An 18161-nucleotide genomic window follows, 5' to 3' on the forward strand; every position below is an offset into this window, starting at 1 on the left:
CCCACTCCGCCAGCCCGGCCTCCCACTCTCATAGTGTATTACCAACAACGTCAAGCACTATTCTTCTTGCCAAGCCCTGTCTCTTCCCTCTCCAGCCTGTTTCCTGATATCTTAGTCCAATTTCTCTTTGAACCTAGTAGCATCTACAATTTACTTATTCTGTGACCTTTCCTCTGTCCCCCATTCTCCGTATGACTTCCCTTCCATCCCAGTGCACCTTAGTTTCTAGGTTTGTCTCTACCAGTTCTTTCTTGTATGCATCCTCAAATATACATCCCTCTCTGTCTCCATACTCCTTACCTGAGAAAACCACAACCTTAGTAAAATCCAGTTCTGTACTTTCTCTCTGCTTGCACACAGCTAAACATGGTTGGAAAGGTGTAAAATGACACTGCCTGGCTTTATTTTCAATTGACAACCACTAAACTCAGGAGACCTTTGTGTAGCCCAGTAATCACTGTGCATTTTCCTGGTTTATTTATTCTCCTGTTCTCTTGTTACACAGAGGAGCCATGTGTATCTGACCGAGACCAGCTCTGTTGTGGGATCACATCCTATTCATCTGGCTCTTTTGCTTTAACATCTAAACTAATATTTTCCTCTGTCCTAGGCCATTCCCATCAGAATACAGACATGCTATTTCCTATCTTTAAAAAAATCCTTCTTTGACTCTATATCTCTCTCCAGCCACCACTTTAATTTTCAGCTGCCCTTTCAAACAAAATCCCAAATCCCAAATCCCAAACTAGTAGCATTCATTCTTTCTTTTATTCTTAAAGGCAGTCCTAGCAGGTTTCTACCCCCGATTCTGCCAGAGCATCTCTTGTCAAGGTCAACAGTGACCTTGCCATTGCTAGTTTCCAGATTTTCATGGCAGCTTTTGATACACTGATCCTACGAGTATATGGGGTAGGTGGAGTGTCTCCTTTGTTTCCCATCACGCTGAGAATCAAATACCCTTTGTGTTCTAACAGAGTCAATCTAGAGCAAAGTTAAACCTTTGCTCTAATACCACCTCCACCATTCACTGGTAATTTATGCTCGCCTTAATTTTCTGTAAAAAATGAAGATACTATTCATACCTGATATGTAGTTGTGGGGAAAGTACAATAAGTACTTTTAGAGCCCTGGAACATTTAGAGCCCTAGAAGATAGACTATCACCCTATAAAAATCAAATGAATCCTAGTTATTATTGGATGCCTTGTGCCTTTACAGCTGACGCAAACAAGCTCTTTTCTGTCCTTTAACAACTTCGACTTACAGAAATAAAGTACTATCCACAGAGTGTGTTCATTGTCTCTGATTTTTGTGTTTTAAGTTTTGGTTTTTATTCTAAACAATCACATAGTAACCATCTTCCCTTACAGAGTGCTACAGATTGAACGTGTCCCTCTTCTCATTGATGTGCTGGAAATTTAATCCACAGGTTCATACGTTCATGGTGTTTCATGGTGTGGGGCCCTTAGGAAGTAATGAGGATTAGCTGTGATCATGATGGTGGGATCCCTGTGGTGGTACTAGTGGCTTGCTAAGAAGAGGAAGAGAGTTCCAACCCAGCACTGTCTCCCCACGTGGTGCCCTCTTCCATATTATGATGCCACAAGAAGGGGTTCATCAGGTACTAAGAAAATGCGTACTCATGTTGGACTTCTCAACTTCCAGAACCATGAACTAAGTAAATTTCTGTTCTTTATAAATTACCTGGACTCTGGTATTTTGTTATAGCAACAGAAAACTGCTTAAGACAAGGAGTACTACAAATGCTTCACAGGGTGAGTGGGCTGTGGAACTTGCCAAACTGTCCCACCAACTTGCTTTAATTAACAACGGACTCTCTTTTGATTTGCTTGTCTAAATGAATGACTTGTAAGCCAAGAACTTTCTTTATAGCACTTTAGTTGTTTGAGTTTCCTAATTAAGTGAGTTTCCTAATCAAGAAAAACATTTTTCTTATTTCAATACTTGCTGTTGAAAATTTTTCTCAAACTTGTTGTTTTAATTTTTTATCTTATAAAGTAGAGCAGAGTAAACAATAATATTCTCTACCAATCAAACTGATGTTTATTGGGAGTTGCCATGCTCTCAGCACTGTGCGAGGCATTGCAGAATATGGAGGTCACCAGCATCATGGTGCTTCTCACCTTCTAGTCAAATGTTCTATGACAGAAGGTCTTACTGAACTTCATGGTGTGGCAGTCTGGTTTAGTTGTCAACTTGTTTGGTTTGGGAGCCATCTAGGGGAATAGTAAAACATATTTCTGGGTGTGTCTGGGTGGGTTATAGAGGAAGGACCTTGGAGTCTATAGGTCTAAGGACCTCAGTGCCTTCCTTTCTGGTGCTGTTATCTGCTTCCTAGCTGCCACAGGCTAAGCTGCTTTGCTCCACCGTGACTTTCTGCCATGATATTCTTGTCTTGGAGCTAGCCAGCCACAGATGGAATCTTCTGAAATCATGAGTCAAATAAACTTTTCCTCCACTAAATTGTAGGTGTAAAGTAATTTGTCCTAGCAATGGGAAAGGAATGACACACAGGATAATGTCCAAAGTCCCACCCACACTTGACTTTTGCAGGTCTCATACAGAGAGATGGTTCTATTAGAGAGCCACTGAATCATAAGCAACAGTGCGGAGTTTGTAGTTTTGAATCTTAGCTCTGCTAATTACTAAGGGGACAATCTCTCAGGTGTGTTACTTTCTTAGAGCCTTAGTTTCCTGAAAATAAGGTTTATCTCATAGGTTAAAAAAAAGGGGTGGGCTTTGAAGATATCAATACGTAATACAAAAACCATTGTTAATTTCCTACCACTTTGTCTGTAACTCTGTATTGCTTGTATTGTTCTTATGCTATTTTGTAAATGGATATCTGTTTGCTAATATATTTTCCTTCTTTTATTTTTAAAATAAATTTTTAGAAAAGGTGTGAGACAGACCAGGCAGTGTCTAGTACACTGTGGGTGCATACTAAATGCTCATTTTTCTTCTATATAGTGGCTGGGAGCATGCCAGAGTGTCCTCTTTTTACTTTCCCAGGTGGCTCCTTCTCCCATGGCCCTGGAAGACAGGAAAAGAGAACCTCTGATCCTATTTCAAAGGAAGCATTTATTAAAGAGTAGACAGAAAACAGCAAGAAGGAAATATTTCTGCAACTCAGGGTGAAATCTTCCACAGAAACAGGTTTTGGGGGGGCTGTTACTCATAGCCATTGTCACTATTACCCTGATACATGATAAACTGAGTAGGCTTTTGGAAGCCAGCCTGGGAACCAACCTCATAGCTTTACTATTCTTTCTTCTTCATATTATTCTAAACAGTTAAAATTAATTTTTGTTAAATAAGTATATAATATTTGTTTGAGGTAAAGAAAAAACCACTTAGTACATATTGCTATAAACTGAAAAATAAAAATTCCCTTTCCCATCCTATCCTAATCTCTAGCACCAACCTGAAAAACCATCCACAGTTTCTTGTGTATACTGCTAGGTATTTTAAGGCATATTTAAATGAGAATATGAATTGCTGGATATAATATTATGGATTCCAAATTAAAGGTAATATATTCTTTAATGAACTTTTGCTCCATAAGCCACTCATAAACTGGGATATACCTATTTTTTGTTTTGTAGGGCAAGAAAGCATATTTAAAAGTCATAAACATTACTGTTTAAAAAGCAGTAACATTTTAAACAATGTAAGTGTTTAAAGGATTGCCCTTCGGTTATTGGGAACACTTAGTCTTGATAACTCGGATATGGTCAGTCGTACAGTCACATTGTACACGACTCTAGGATCAGAGGAATGCTTAGCTCCATTTTTAGAGCCAAGAGCACCCTACAAGCCTTGGGGGTGGCTTAGAAGGAGTGTTCTCAGCAAAATGTCCATCACTAACCTCTGCCTAGCGCACAGGGACTCCAGTTGTGGACCAGAAACATATCCCCAGCAGTCCGGGCATATCACCAGCTCCTGACTAGCCTCTGTCCCAGAGGTGGCAGGTCCTGTGCTGGCAGCAGTCTCTACAGTCTCTTTGGTACAGGGACCAAAGACAGGGTCTTTCTGGCCTGCATTACTTTGAGGTCATAGAGCCACTTAGGTAGAGAAGAAAAAGAGATGAAGTCTTATACAGGTACGATTCTTTGTGTGAGAGATAGGTGAAGGGCTTTGTTCCACATGGGAAGAAGTTTTTTCCAGCCAAGGTATACAGGACTATCAACTTTATTTGCAAGAAAAAGCTACAGAAATGCCATTATACCAAGTAACAATGGTAGCCAGAGCTCACTAAGATCTGTTGATAACCTTTGCATCCCAGTCCCTGGAGAGGTCAATAATTTCAAGTACGAGGGACAGAAAGAAGTGAACTGAGCCCACCTTCTGTCTTTCTCTCCTCCCTGGCATTGCCTTTTGCTCATCTTCTCTGCAGGCTGCCCTGTGTCACCTGGAGGCCTTCTGCTAACAGCAGAGCACAGTGGAGTAACCGTGCCTCCCTCCTTCTCTCCTCTTTTTGTGAAGCATGTAATAGATTGATTTGGGGGGTGGGGAGAGTGAGGCTCTGGCTGCCTGAGCTCTGCTCAACTCTATTCTGCATCCTGATTATCCTCTTTTCTACATCTCTTAGGACAAGGCTAGAGATGGCACACATGCCCACCGGTAAGGTCATATCAAAAATTTGCAACAAATGGGTCCCAGCACTAGCTCCTGGGCTAAACTGGCCCAGAGGACATTTCTCCTCTTAGAGTACATTAGTTTTCACATCACTAAGAAACAATACTTGACACTCACAATTTATAGGAGGAGAGGTTTAGTTTGGGCCACAGTTTGGGAGATTTATTCTATGATCAGCTGGCTTCGAGACAGAAGCATCCAAGCAGAAAGGCATGACAAAGCATAGGTGCTTAGGCCATGGCATCTGGGGAGCAGAGAAGGGGAAGAAGGCCAGAGAGGATGTGAGGAACTGTACGCAGCACCCACCCAGACACACCTATGAGCATGCCTAACTTATCTGCCAGGTGCTCCTTAGCCCAATGCAGTTGACATGGCGGGATTAATGGTCAGATAAGTATAATATTTGTTTTCTTTTTAGCAAAATCTCACTTTATAATCCTTGATAAAAGGAAATAAATGCAATTGTTCTACTCCTCTTCTGTGAGACCAGATCTCAGATAGCTGCTTTAAGTTCTTATAACTTCCAGAAGAAAGAAGTGGACTCTATAGGAAGAGCAGTTAAATAGGAATACCTCACCAAACACTCTATACTTAACAGAAACAGTACAACAAAAAGGTAATATGATATTAACTCTGACAGGAAACCAAGATTCATTTTGGTAAAAATGCTAAATATTATCTCTTTAAAAATCTAAATTCCATTGCAGACACTGTTAACAAAAGCAAGGTATTTTGAAAACTAGATAGATAATTTGATCCATCCCCCATTCTGGTTACCAAGTGTGGTACAAAGATGAACATTAAAGAATCCTCAGTCAACATCATAGTAAGAGGAAAAACCCTTCGACTGAGCCAAGAAGCTACTAGAAGGCGTACACAGGTATGAATCAAGCTAAAGACTAAGTCCAAAGATACATGCTGAATAGTGTCCCTGCAGAGGAAAACCCTAACTTCCAACTTACACTCTGTCTGATTTATTGAGTGAAATCAGACAGAAATATCCTGTTCAGATTAAAGATAAAAACATTTGCTGCAATTGAGAGCTATAACAAGCCATTAAAAAAGACACAATCCATAGGATGGATATGCTTGTCTTAAAATACAGGGACAACCCTGATCTTATATTTTCACCCCAGCATCTTGGACAGAGGCCCAAGAGAGAATTGCTTCTTTCAGAGCTGCAAATATGGTCTTTAGACTGCACAAGGACCCCTCTTCTTCTACATTAAAGTGTTTTTCCCAAGAAGCTGACTTAGTGTAGGCAAGGGGCTGGCAGGGGCAGCAGAAGCCTGGGATTTAGGGGTAGCTTTGCAACCAATCTTTGATGAGACCCCAAACCTGCCTACACTATGATCTCGTTTGTGAAATGGAAAGAGTAGAACAGATGATGGGATTATGAAACCACAAGTGCCAACAAGAGGGCATGGGTAACAGTTACATCTTCCTCTTACACAAAGCATGCAAGGCAAACTCATGGAAGATCAAAGGAAGGTGGAGATGAACTTTGAGGCTGATGGGGAAGTAGAGAGGACACAGCTATGGAGCACAGGGACCTGAGTCTGAACCTGAGCTCTGCTGCCGTTTGTCATATGAGCTCGACTTCACTAGCTGGCCCCTCTGACACTCAGTTTCCTCATCTAAAAGACAGGCAGGAGTATCTACTTCACAAGATTCCAGTGAAGGTTCGACTAAAATGAAATAATGTACATTATGGCACTCAGCATACAGACTACTCTCAGGAAAGGTTGCTTCCTTCTTGCCTGCCCAAAGTTCAACCTCTCCCTGACCCCGAGAGGCACCAGAAGGGAAATCTGCTCCTTCCTGTTTTTATGACCAGAATGGAAACAGTACCACTGAGTTTCTGTGATGTGCCTGGCCTACACTGCCAAGCAGTGCTTCCCAGATTTCCTGCCTCTTCCTTAACGTGGAGCATAGGCAGGTTGGGTCTCCTGGGAAGGGTGTATGACAGCAGGATTTCCAAACAGCTGACTGAGCACATCTAGAACAGGAAGAAAAAATGTTTTATGCATTCACTGCACACCTCTCCTGCAAACCTGTGCCAAATCCCCATACGTATGCCAAGGCAGTGGCATATCAAAAGAAGAACTAGCTCAACATGTCATGCAAGAGAAACAGGGCACTGGCCACGGTCCTCCTTGTGTTTTATGTCAGGGACCATGTACAATTTCACTGGGAAAATGTGCCCCAGACCTCTAAAGTACATTCGAAAACTCACTGGCCCTGGTCTGTGGGAATATTTTTAGGAGTGTACGAAGCAGGAGTGGCACAGGGACTTTCCTCCATCAACTCCTTATCACCCCCAGACATCCTGGGCTCTCCCCAGCCCGCTTCCTGGAGGCAGCCCTACCCTAATGGCAGCCCAGAGATGCTCTGAGGATAAGAGAGGGGCAGATGTTACGTGGATCTGTCTCAAGGCCTGTGACTCAGCAGGATCACTGAGCCTCCCTGGAAACAATGCAATTCTCTGAGGGCTCCTGTGAAGCCAACAACAAAACCCAGAGGCCTGGACTCTTTCAGAAGTTTCCTGGGAGTTCACTAGAAATGCAAGCCCACTCATTCACACTGGTCCTCACGGGTGGAGCAGCTGGCACCAGCCAATGGCGGCAGAGGTGTGAGGAATAGTGTCAAGAAAAGGTGCCCACCAGCAAGTGGGCCAGAGCCTTGCAGAGTGTCAGCTGAGGCTGCTGTAGACTTGGATGATAACCCATATGCTGCAAGAGCACTGTGTACTTCTGGCCCTGCTCAAAACTATCCTCTTTTCTACCGTGGCAGTCAAATCAACAGCAATAAAAGTTTGTATCTGGGCAACCAGAACCTTAAATTATGAAAGCAGAGGAGGGAGTGTTGGAGAGTGGACTGAGGAGCAAAATCGTATGGTGACTGGAGTAGATCAGATCAAGGCTCAAACTGCAGCTGTATCACTGGTGAGCTAAATAACCATGTTCAGGTCTTCAACCTTTTCAGCCCCAGTTTCTTCCTTCAAAAATGAGAATAAAGTTACTGTAAGACTTGCTTGAGATGATCTACATCTACACAAAAAGTCTTAGAATAGTTTCTGGCAATAAGATTATACCTATAAGTGGTTTGAATTTTTTTGTTTTGTCCATTTCCAAAATTTATCTGTGGTACAGTGGAACTAACGCCTCTCTCTCTCTTTCTCTCTAGGGATTGAACTCAGCACTAGGGATTGAACCCTTTGCACTGAGCTACATCCCAGTCCATCTTTTATTTCTATTTTGAGACAGTGCTTCACAAAGTCCCAGGCTAGGCTCAAATTTGCAGTCTTCTTGCTTCAGCCTCCTAGAGTGCTTAGATTACAAGCATGAGCTAGTGCACTGTTTCTGAAGACCATTTCCTCACTGAACCTGTGATTTGATCAGATTCCCATTTGGGCACCTAGTCAGTCCCTTGAGGCCTGTACCTTTCCTGAATCCCAAGCCGAGCTCTGAGAACCACCCTAATACCAGCTGACCACACGATTTTCAAACTTCAACCACCCTGGCCCCTTGTCGCACTGCAACACTGAGCCAGACTGCATGGACTCTGTTGCCTACCGGAACTAAATTCTGCTACTGCTTGCGCAAGAGCAGTTCCTCTCCTATAGGCAGACTTCAACCCAGGCTGGCTCCCCCTTCCTATTGGCCACACTTGCCCACAGATTGCAGATATGTGATATGGTGAACTCACAGGAGGATGTGGTAGTGTGTGGATAGATCACAGTAACACGCCCCACCCCGTTACAAGTTTATTTGAGTTCTGAAATTCTAGGATAGGTGAGTCTATTGCCTAGGTTACAAAAGCACCAACAGGTAAACCCCACTTTCTTTCTCTACTCTGCCTGTCAGCTTAGTGAGTAAGCCTGGGGCCATTGAATGCAGTGCTATAGGTGAGGCTGAAAGCAAGATGAACTGGCAGACTTAGAAGCAGTTATGCAGCAAGGTGAGCTGCTAAAACCCAAAAAGGCTTTCTGTGAAGACAGATATGCGGAGGACACGATCCTAGCCATTACTCACTCACTCATTCATTATTGTTCCCAATCAACCAGCTAGCCATCAAATATGCATCAAGGGTTTGCCATGCTACAGTGAAAGGAATGCAACATTGCACAGAAGTTTGCCTCAAGAAGCTCACAGGCCCTTTCTGATGCAGATAATAATACACCGGGCTGGGGATATAACTCAGCGGCACAAGCGCCTGCCTGGCGAGTGTGAGGTCCTGAGTTCAATTCTCAGTACCAATAATAATAACACATAATGATAATAATAATAATAGTACACACTCGGTGCTGTGGCAGCACTGAGGAGGGCCTCTTAGTAAGAACAGGGTGGGGTGGAGAGGCCGGTGGCAGTGGTAGGAAGCCATCTGAGAACAGCTGAGTTTATAATGAAGCTTCAAAGATGAATAGGAACTGGCTGAGTAGAAAGCAGATGGAAAGAGCCCGTACAGAGACTCGTGGGAATGTGGCAGCATGCTGCGCCTAAGGATCCAGAGATCAATGCACAGAGAGGAAAGGGGATGTTCTTAACGGCAAGCCGCAGAAAAGGAATCTTGGGAGGGAGGCAGAGGTATGGTCAGGAAGGGCTGTATATTGAGCTAAGGAGGTTCACCTTTACTCCAGGAATGTTGAGGAGATAATGGCTTAAAAGCCTCCAAAAAGTGGCTAAAGTGACAATGTCAGGGGGCACAGGGGCAAACAGCTGTGAGTTTTCAAATGAGCTGCACTGAATTCCCTCCTTGGGAGTATCTGTCCATCCTTTAGGAGAATCTCCCACTGTTTGTATGAATCTTGGTTGGAAAATGTACTCCACTGCAATGAAGAAGATCTAAAAATGTTTGATGTTGTTACCCATTTTAGAGATGGAGGAGACATCAGAGAGTGCAGTTCAGTTATTTCTATGCCTGTCTTCCTCTCTCTTGGATTCCCAGTGCTTGGAATATAAATGTTCAGTAATAATCTGAAATACCTTAATAAACAGCAAATATCAGACAAATTTGTACAAAAGCATCATGTAAGGGCATTGACTTCAGTGACCTTGGATCCTCCCTCCCCCCAATCCACAGATAGCTCCTACCACCAAAGTAGCTCTCCATCAGTTTTTGGCAATGAAGGTGGGGTGGTCTCTTAGACTCAACAGAGGACCACAGCTCCGAATCAAGGCTCTGGTTCTTATATATGTATGCTCTGCTCCAGGAAAGTAATGACATCCCCATCATTTAAGGCTGTTATATTAATCAGATAATTAGACAAAGAAAAAAGATAGGGGGCTGACCTACTCTCTGGCTGTTGCTTTTCCCCCCTCTTGAGTGCTTGAAGATTGGTGAAAGGACACAAACAAAATAGGAACACAATGCCTGATTCATGATGGGTGTTTAAAGATATTAACTAACTTCCCACCTGGTGAGGACCAGGGCTTAGGAAATGACATCCTATATTGCTAGTGATCCTTACCAGAATCCTATGAAGCAGGCAGTCTTACATTCATATTAGAGTCTAAGGAACCATGGGTTTTTCAAAGACCACATAGCACATAAGGATCAAATTCTGGATTTGAATCCAGCTCTTACATTAAGAGCCATGTCTTCTCCTCTCTACCTGGATGCCTTCAAAATAGCAACAGTCATGGACACATATTGATGACAACTAAGCTAATAAGTGATATGCGGGAATTGAAAAGTATTATGTGCGTTAAGGACATCAAAAGTGGCCATACCCCATCTGGTGTTGAGAAAATGGTGAATTCCAGCATGGGACAACCAGCTTTGTGCCTCCAAAACCCACTTGTCACTGAGGTCCATGCTTCCAGCAAGTCCCTAGTGTGCAGCTTTCAGATCAAACAGAATCTCCTGAAATACACAATGAGTACAAAAAAGGATATGAATTCCTGCTGATGCTCTCTTGAGGTCTGGGAGCTTTCTTAAAGGAAAATCTCTAGTTTCCAGTTCATTATGTTCCTTTGGCATGCAGAGCTTATTGGCAAGATTTGGTTGGGGTTCCTCAGTACCACAAATCAAGTTTCTCCATTCATTTGGTTAACAAATGTTTATGGAGCAATTATCATGCGTTGGCCTTTGGTCAAGAAACTTTCTATTTAGTTTTGCATGTTTTATAAACTTCTAAAATTTCAGGGAAGGATACAGGGGGACTTCAATTTCATATATGAAAAAAAGTTGAGCGAGAGAGAGAGAGAGAGAGAGAGAGAGAGAGAGAGAGAGAGAGAGAGAGAAGAGGTTTATAATCTTATATATGCCTAAAGGGCAGACTTCAAAATTTTCAACTAAAAAATTAAAAGTAGCTATTATTGTGTTGGAGTTATGATTACTTATTTTTTTTGTAATTTTCTGCATTTTCCACAGTGAACATAAACTACTTTCATAATCTGAAAAAGTATGCAATAAATAACATTTTCAAGGAAAACCTCAGGGGCAAGAGAAATCATGGAGACCAACTTTCTACTTCCTCTTATCATCACAGAAAGAGGCATATCATCCCTACTTGTGACTTTCATGAGAAGGTCATCCATTCCCTTGGTTGCCTCTGAGATCATCCTGGAGAATCTCTACATATAAACTGAATTTGGGTTGATTACAACTCCTGGCCCAAATTTTATCCAAATTACAAACAGATTTTCATAACACACAGCATGTAATGAAGTTTTCATCCTCGAATGAAAGTGGTTGAATAATTGAACATGACTGAGTCACACACCTGTGAATGTAGCGAGTGGGACTTCCACTAAGGCAAAAATCCTGCCAGCTTAATTAGGGTGGACTCTGATTATCACTTGCTGTAATCACACCAGCTGGGTTGATTAGGTGTCTAGAATGTCATTCAAAGTTGCCTGCTGGACTGAAGACATAGCAGATTGTCTTTTGCTTTCTAGTCTCCCTAGAAAAGTGTGATAGTATGTTGAGTGTTTTGTTAACTTCAATCTGCAAACCTGCTGATTTCTCCATTGCTCAAGTTTTATGCCTCAGCTTGGAAAAGACAAACATCAAATAAGAAATAAAATTGTACCAGATACAAGGACTGGGGGGCTGGGGATATACCTCAGCAGCACAACATCTGCCTAGCAAGCACAAGGTCTGGAGTTCAACTCCAGGTACCAAAAAACAAACAAACAAACAAACAAAACCTGGGAGGAAGACTTTGATCAATCATGTCTATTACTAAAATTCTAATACCACCCCTCAGGTCACAGGAAGTCCCAGAACTGATCATGAAACTCTGGAACTTAGAAAACAAGTCTCTAGATCTTTGACCATAACAACAACTAAATTCAGGGATTTAACTGCAGTATTTAACTTCTATCCAAGTAAAAATTCTATCAAAGATGAAGTCCATGTAGAAGATATACAATTTAAAGAAGCCATAGTAATACAATAAAAAAATATTGCAATCATTGGAACTGGAAGGGAGGAAATATTTTCCTCCAAAGCAGCCCATGACAGCTCAAACAGCAATTTAACCAAGTTGGGGTGGGTTGAGTATGAAAGACTATTAAAAATATAGAGTTATAACTCTGACTTTGAGAACTACTCTTTCAAAAAAACTAAGTCACTTGTTAGATGGACACTGGGGTCTGTAGAATACTGAGATACTATGAATACATAAATGGTATTTAATAGATTTCATTTATTGGATAGACAAATAAAGAATAATAGCCAGTGGATGAGGACCTTAGTCAGTTATTAGAGTTCATTCAGCTTCCAAAGGAGACATACGTACTCTGAGAAAGCGGTGTGAGACAGGACAGCAGACCATTCTTTGGATGTCTGTAGGTTTAGGGCTCTGGCTTCTCATGGTCAGAACTCTCCCAAAATTCTAACACCCTACTCTCCTGCCATTGTACCTAATGAGCCAACCACCCAGTTTCCCAAGCCAGAAACCAGCCATTCTGGATTGACTGACTACATCTTGCATCTCATCAACCACCAGGCTTTGTTTATTCCAACTTGCAAATGTCTCAAGAATCCAACTTACTTTGTTTTTATTGCCCTGGACCTCACTGAGCCACCACCATCACTCACTGAGATATTTCCATAGCTTTGTGTGTCCCTGATCTTCCTTTTCTCTATCTGTCTCTCTATACTTTGGTTGTAGTAATATTTTTGAAGCACAAAACTGATTAAAATCCTCCAATGAGTCATTGTTCCCAGGAGGAATTCTGGATTACCTGTCATGGCATACAGGGCTGAACTACGATGTGCTATTTGCAATCCCTGAATAAGCTCCCTCTTTGGTCATTTGAATATTCTGCTGTCCCCAGAGCTCTAGCAATTTGTTGCTCTTGCTCACCCTCTTCACTTTGACAACTGCAATTTACCCTTCACAACTCCCTTACATTTGATGATATGTTCCGAAGGGGTTCACACAGGTTACCCGTGCTTACCTTGTTATACACTGATCACACAGTGTTGTAATTGTCTGCTACTAACATCTGTAGAGTCTAGTTTATAGTTTATCCACTTGAAAGCAGATTTACCTTATTTGTATTGGTATTCATAGTATTTGCAAAGCAGCTGTCACAAGTAAACATTCAATATACTGTCTCAGTTTACTGCACCTCTTTGAAAAGTAATCTACTTGCAACTTCCCCCAGTGCTTCTCTGCATCTTTGGCATGTTCTCCACCTTCAAACCACACCTACCTTCCTCTGCTTTCTAGTTCCAGTCTTACCTTCTCATCCAGTCTAATCCACTGAGATTCCTTCACCCACAATCTCACACTTCAGCTTGCATACCTGACCTGTGCCCAGCATGCCTCTAAAGTCCCTGCCTCTTATGCATCTTCCTTCCTCCCTAAGCCTGGAAAGAAACTACTCTCCTAGTTACCCACAGAAGATAGGAGATACCTGCCTGCCCAATCCAGTCAAATCACACCTAGAGCTCTAGGCATCACTTCCAGGGCCATTGTGGCACAGGGGACTTGACCAAGGACTACAAATTCATAAAAACCCTAGCCATACTTTGGCTTTCTTTTACTGCCACCTTATGGCTCCATCTGTAGAGAAAGAATGATTAACTGGAAGTGCTATGCTTAAACAATCATGTGGCATAGTGCATCATCAGGTATTTAAACAACCACTGATTCTAAGGATCATGAACATGATCACAGCAAGCAATTTTTCTTGCAGATAACAAGCTATAAATCAAGACATAAATATTAACTTAGTGTCTCCTATGTTCTAATTACTATTCTAAAAACACTTGAAGCAGAAAAGGATAAATATTGTCCCTTGTTTCAAGGAGTCTTCAGAGTTGTGAGGGAGACAAATATTTGGATGTATCATTGCAGAACAAGGTGTTCAATGCAAACACAGCATACGTAAGGAGTAAATCGAGGGTCTATAGACAATCCAATAGAGAAACTGGAAGACAGTCTTGGAACCCTTTGTCCAGCCATTGCCTTGCGCATGACTTCTTACTACACACATGCCTCCTCAGCCTCTACTTAGTACCACCAGTGAGAAGGAGCTTATTTGCTTCCCAGGTAAACCACTATATTTGTGAACAGTTCTGCCAACCATTTCTAGATTCTTAACAAAATATTTATATTCGCCAGTCCTCAGTGCTGCTGAGCTGTTCCAGGAAGCCCTTATTCTGTCCTTCAAAGTCTGCATAAAAGTAAGATACTCTTCCAAGAATACCAAGATTTCACACTAGTTCTGATGGTCTCCAAGCCTTTTACATGTTTTTTTTTTTTTTTTTTTTTTTTTTTTTTTTTTTTTTTTGGTTTTTTTTCTCCAGTACCGGGAACCAAACTCACGACCTTGTGCTTGCCAGGCAGGCGATTTGCCACTGAGCTAAATCCCCAGCCCCTCTCCAAGCCTTTTAGATCAAAGGCTTATTGTTCAGTGAGTTGGGAATAAGGGGGAATACAATGTTCCACCTTCGTTACTAGTTGAGGGTGTAACTCTATCTGTCTCACTCAGAAGACCAACAAAACAACCAACTGAAGCCAAGAGGAAAAAGTCACATGATGGAATCTTCCTTCTCTGGTAGAAGTACCAAGCTAAGAGCTCCATTACCCAGGATTCTGTCTAGTCTGGTATCAGCTCTCTAAAAACACCAATTATTATTGGGTGACCTTGGGTGGCACAATGGAATGAAGGCCTATCTCTTCTTGAAATGCCCCAAGGGTTTGGCGCTGAGTTTCAATCTCTAACCCTGAAATACTCTTTATTTTCTAGCTCAAAACCATCCAGATCTATTAGAGTAGACATCGAGGCTCTTCATATTCAAGAGATAAAATCCAGTAGCGCTTCTAAGAATCCTAAGCTTATTTGGAAGGGAAAACACTCTTAAGTATTTTCTGTGAGGAAAAAAAACTCTTTGCATGCATAAAAAGCTAAAGGAATAGAATCCTCTTCTGTCTGAAAGGACAGTTTTGGTAGATTTGTGATGATTGTAATGTGCTTCTTATTTGTTTCCAAGCATTCTTACCAGCTCTGTAGAATTGGTAAGTTTAAGTAACTTGAAAACCATTATTTCAAAGTGGCTTATAAAAAATCCTCAATAAGATAATGGCAAACAGATTGCAGCAAATCTTCAAGAAGATTATACATCATGACCAAGAAGGATTCACACCAGGGATGCAGAGAGGGTTCAACATACAAAATTCAATAAATGTAATACACCAAATTAACAAAACCAAAGACAAAAACTATATGATCATCTCAATAGATGCAGAAAAAGCTTTTGACAAAGTCCAACACTTATTCATGATAAGGACCCTACAGAAAATTGGAATAGATGGTCTTAACCTCAATCTGATAAAAGCCATCTATGACAAACAAACAGCTAATATCGTATTAAATGGTCAAAAACTGAAAGTCTTCACTCTAAAATCAGGAACAAGACAAGTACGTCCATTATCACCACTTCTACTCAATATAGTTCTGGAAACATTAGCCAGAGCAGTTAGACAAGAACAAGAAATAAAAGGGATAAGGATAGGAAAGGAAGAAGTTAAATTATCATTATTTGCAGATGACATGACACTCTACGTAGAAGATTCCAAAAACTCCACCAAAAGACTTTTAGAGTTAATATCCAAATTCAGTAGGGTAGCGGGATACAAAGTTAGCACTCAAAAGTCAATAGCATTCTTATACACAGCAACAAATTCACAGGGAAAGAAATTAGGGAAAGCACGCCCTTCACAACATCATCCAAGAGAAATGAAATACCTAGGTATCAATCTAACAAAGGATGTGATGTAAAAGATCTGTACTGTGAAAATTACACACCCTAAAAATGTGATTAAGAAGAATATCAGAAAATGGAAAGATATTCCTTGCTCATGGATAGAAAGAATCAACATTGTGAAAATGGCCATACGCCCAAAACTGCCACACAGATTTAATGCAATTCCAATGAAAATACCATTAACATACCTCACAGATCTAGAGAAAACATTCCTGAAATTCCATTTAGAACCAGAAGAGACCTGGAATAGCAAAAGCAATTCTGGACAACAAAGGCAAATCAGGGGGCATCACAGTCCCAGACCTAAAATTATACTACAAAGCTACTGTGATAAAGTCAAAACGGTATTGGCAAAAAACAACAATAACAACAAAAAAAAACAGACCTGAGGATCAGTGGAACAGAATAGAAAACGCAGATATATCTCCAAAGTCAGCCGCCTTATCTTTGACAAAGGAGCCAAACATGTTCACTGGAAGAAAGATAACCTCTTTGATAAATGGTGCCAGAAAAACTGGCTTTCCACATGCTGGAGACTAAACCTAGACCGAAGCCTAGTACCATGCACCAAAGTAAAGTCAAAATGGCTTAAAGATCTAAATATTAAAACAGAAACATTCAATCTAATGGAAGAGAAAGTAGGTGGAATTCTTGAGGATGTAGGGGTAGGCAGAGAGCTCCTTTAAAAAATCCAGACTGCAAGAGAAATAGTAGAAAGAATCAACAAATGGGATCTCACTAAAAAGCGTTTGCACAACAAAGGAAATCACCAACAAAGTGAAAAGACAACCCAAGGGTGGGAAAAAATTATAGCCACTTGTCCCACAGACAAAGAACTTATATCCAGAACATATAGAGAATTGAAAAAAATCTGACCCCTCAAATTCAAAGACCCACTCCAAAAGTGGGCATCAGAGATGAATAGGCACTTCTTAGATGAACAAATACAAATGGCAAATAAATACTTAAAAAATGTTCAACATTATTGCTTATTTGAGAGATGCAAATAAAGCAACACTGAGATTCCATCTCAACCTGGAAGAATGGCTATCATCAATAAATCAACTGATAACAAATGCTAGAGGGGCTGTGGAGAAAGAGGAACCATTCTCCACTATTGGTGGAAGTGCAGACTGGTGAAACCACTATGGAAATCAGTGTGGAGATTTTTCAAAAACCTGGGGTTGGAGGTCCCATTTAATGCAGCTATTTCCCGTCTGGATATCTTCCCAGAAGAATTAAAAACAGCATACCACAGTGATATATGTGCACCCATGTTTATAGCAGCACAATTTGTAATAGCTAAATCTTGGAAACAACCCAGATGTCCATCAGCCAAAAAATGGATTAAAAAGATGTGATTTTTTTTAAGTCATGGAGTACTACTCAGCCATAAAATGGATAAAATGGAGTCTTTTATAAGTAAATGGATGTAACTCAAGACCATACTCATAAGTGAAATAAATCAGAGCCAGTGTGTAAACATCGAATTGTCTCACTAGTGTGAAAAAAAATGAACAAGTAAGTAAGATCCAAAATGTGCAATACATACTGCAAATTGGGAAGAGAATGTTCAAAAGAAAAGATAAACTGCAATGGGGAAAGGGTAAATGAAGAAAAGAAAAAATATATGTATATACAAGATAGCTAAGATTGTTATACAGCTAGCTTCTCTCAGATCATTAAAAAAAGTCTTGTGCTAAATATTATATAGACAAGGTAGCATGCATATATCTTCTCCTCTGAATAACTAGTAAGAAAATGACAATACACAATGTATCAACTATCGTTAATGTCCTAATGACATGTTTGGAAACTCAGTTTCATTGTTATGTTTATCTTTTTCTAAAAGGAAGAAACAACTGGGATGGGGAAAAGGAGACAAGAAGGAAGGGAAATATATATATATGCATATATATGTATATATATATACACACAGATGATAGCTAAAATTATCGTACTACTAATTTCTATTGGTTTATTGAAAGGAACACAATGTTTAATTGTTTGATCAATCTTGCATTCTTATATCTGGTTATCTGAGCAACTACACTGAAGAGAACAACATGTAATATAGCAACCATTGTTAATTTCCCATTATCTTGTTTTGAAATTCTGTATCATTTTTATTGTTTTTGTGTGGTTTTGGTTTTGTCTTTGTTCTTCCTTTGTTTTTGGGTTTTTTTATTCTCTTCAAGATAAAAAAGAAAAAGTATACTAAGTATTTCAAGAGAACTGACCCCTCCTCTGGGAACTTTTCTTTTTTTTTTTTTT

The 18161-nt window shown here is 40.6% G+C and overlaps 1 protein-coding gene across 2 annotated transcripts in view; it reads right to left on the reverse strand.

Annotated features, from left to right (window-relative positions):
* Positions 1-18161, reverse strand: part of Amotl1 (angiomotin like 1) — a 162352-nt gene that overhangs the window by 121840 nt on the left and 22351 nt on the right. Inside the window, exon 2 of one of the 2 annotated variants that reach the window (XM_013510098.1) lies at positions 10391-10523. The exons of the other annotated variant lie outside the window; for it this stretch is intronic. Within the exon in view, the coding sequence (XP_013365552.1) occupies positions 10391-10475 (85 nt within the window). The 5' untranslated portion in view covers positions 10476-10523. The remainder of the gene's footprint in view (positions 1-10390; positions 10524-18161) is intronic. 2 annotated transcript variants of the gene reach the window in all.

This window comes from Chinchilla lanigera, unplaced genomic scaffold (genome assembly GCF_000276665.1).
Source record: "Chinchilla lanigera isolate Chin_1 unplaced genomic scaffold, ChiLan1.0 scaffold00204, whole genome shotgun sequence".
Taxonomy (NCBI): Eukaryota; Metazoa; Chordata; class Mammalia; order Rodentia; family Chinchillidae; genus Chinchilla; species Chinchilla lanigera.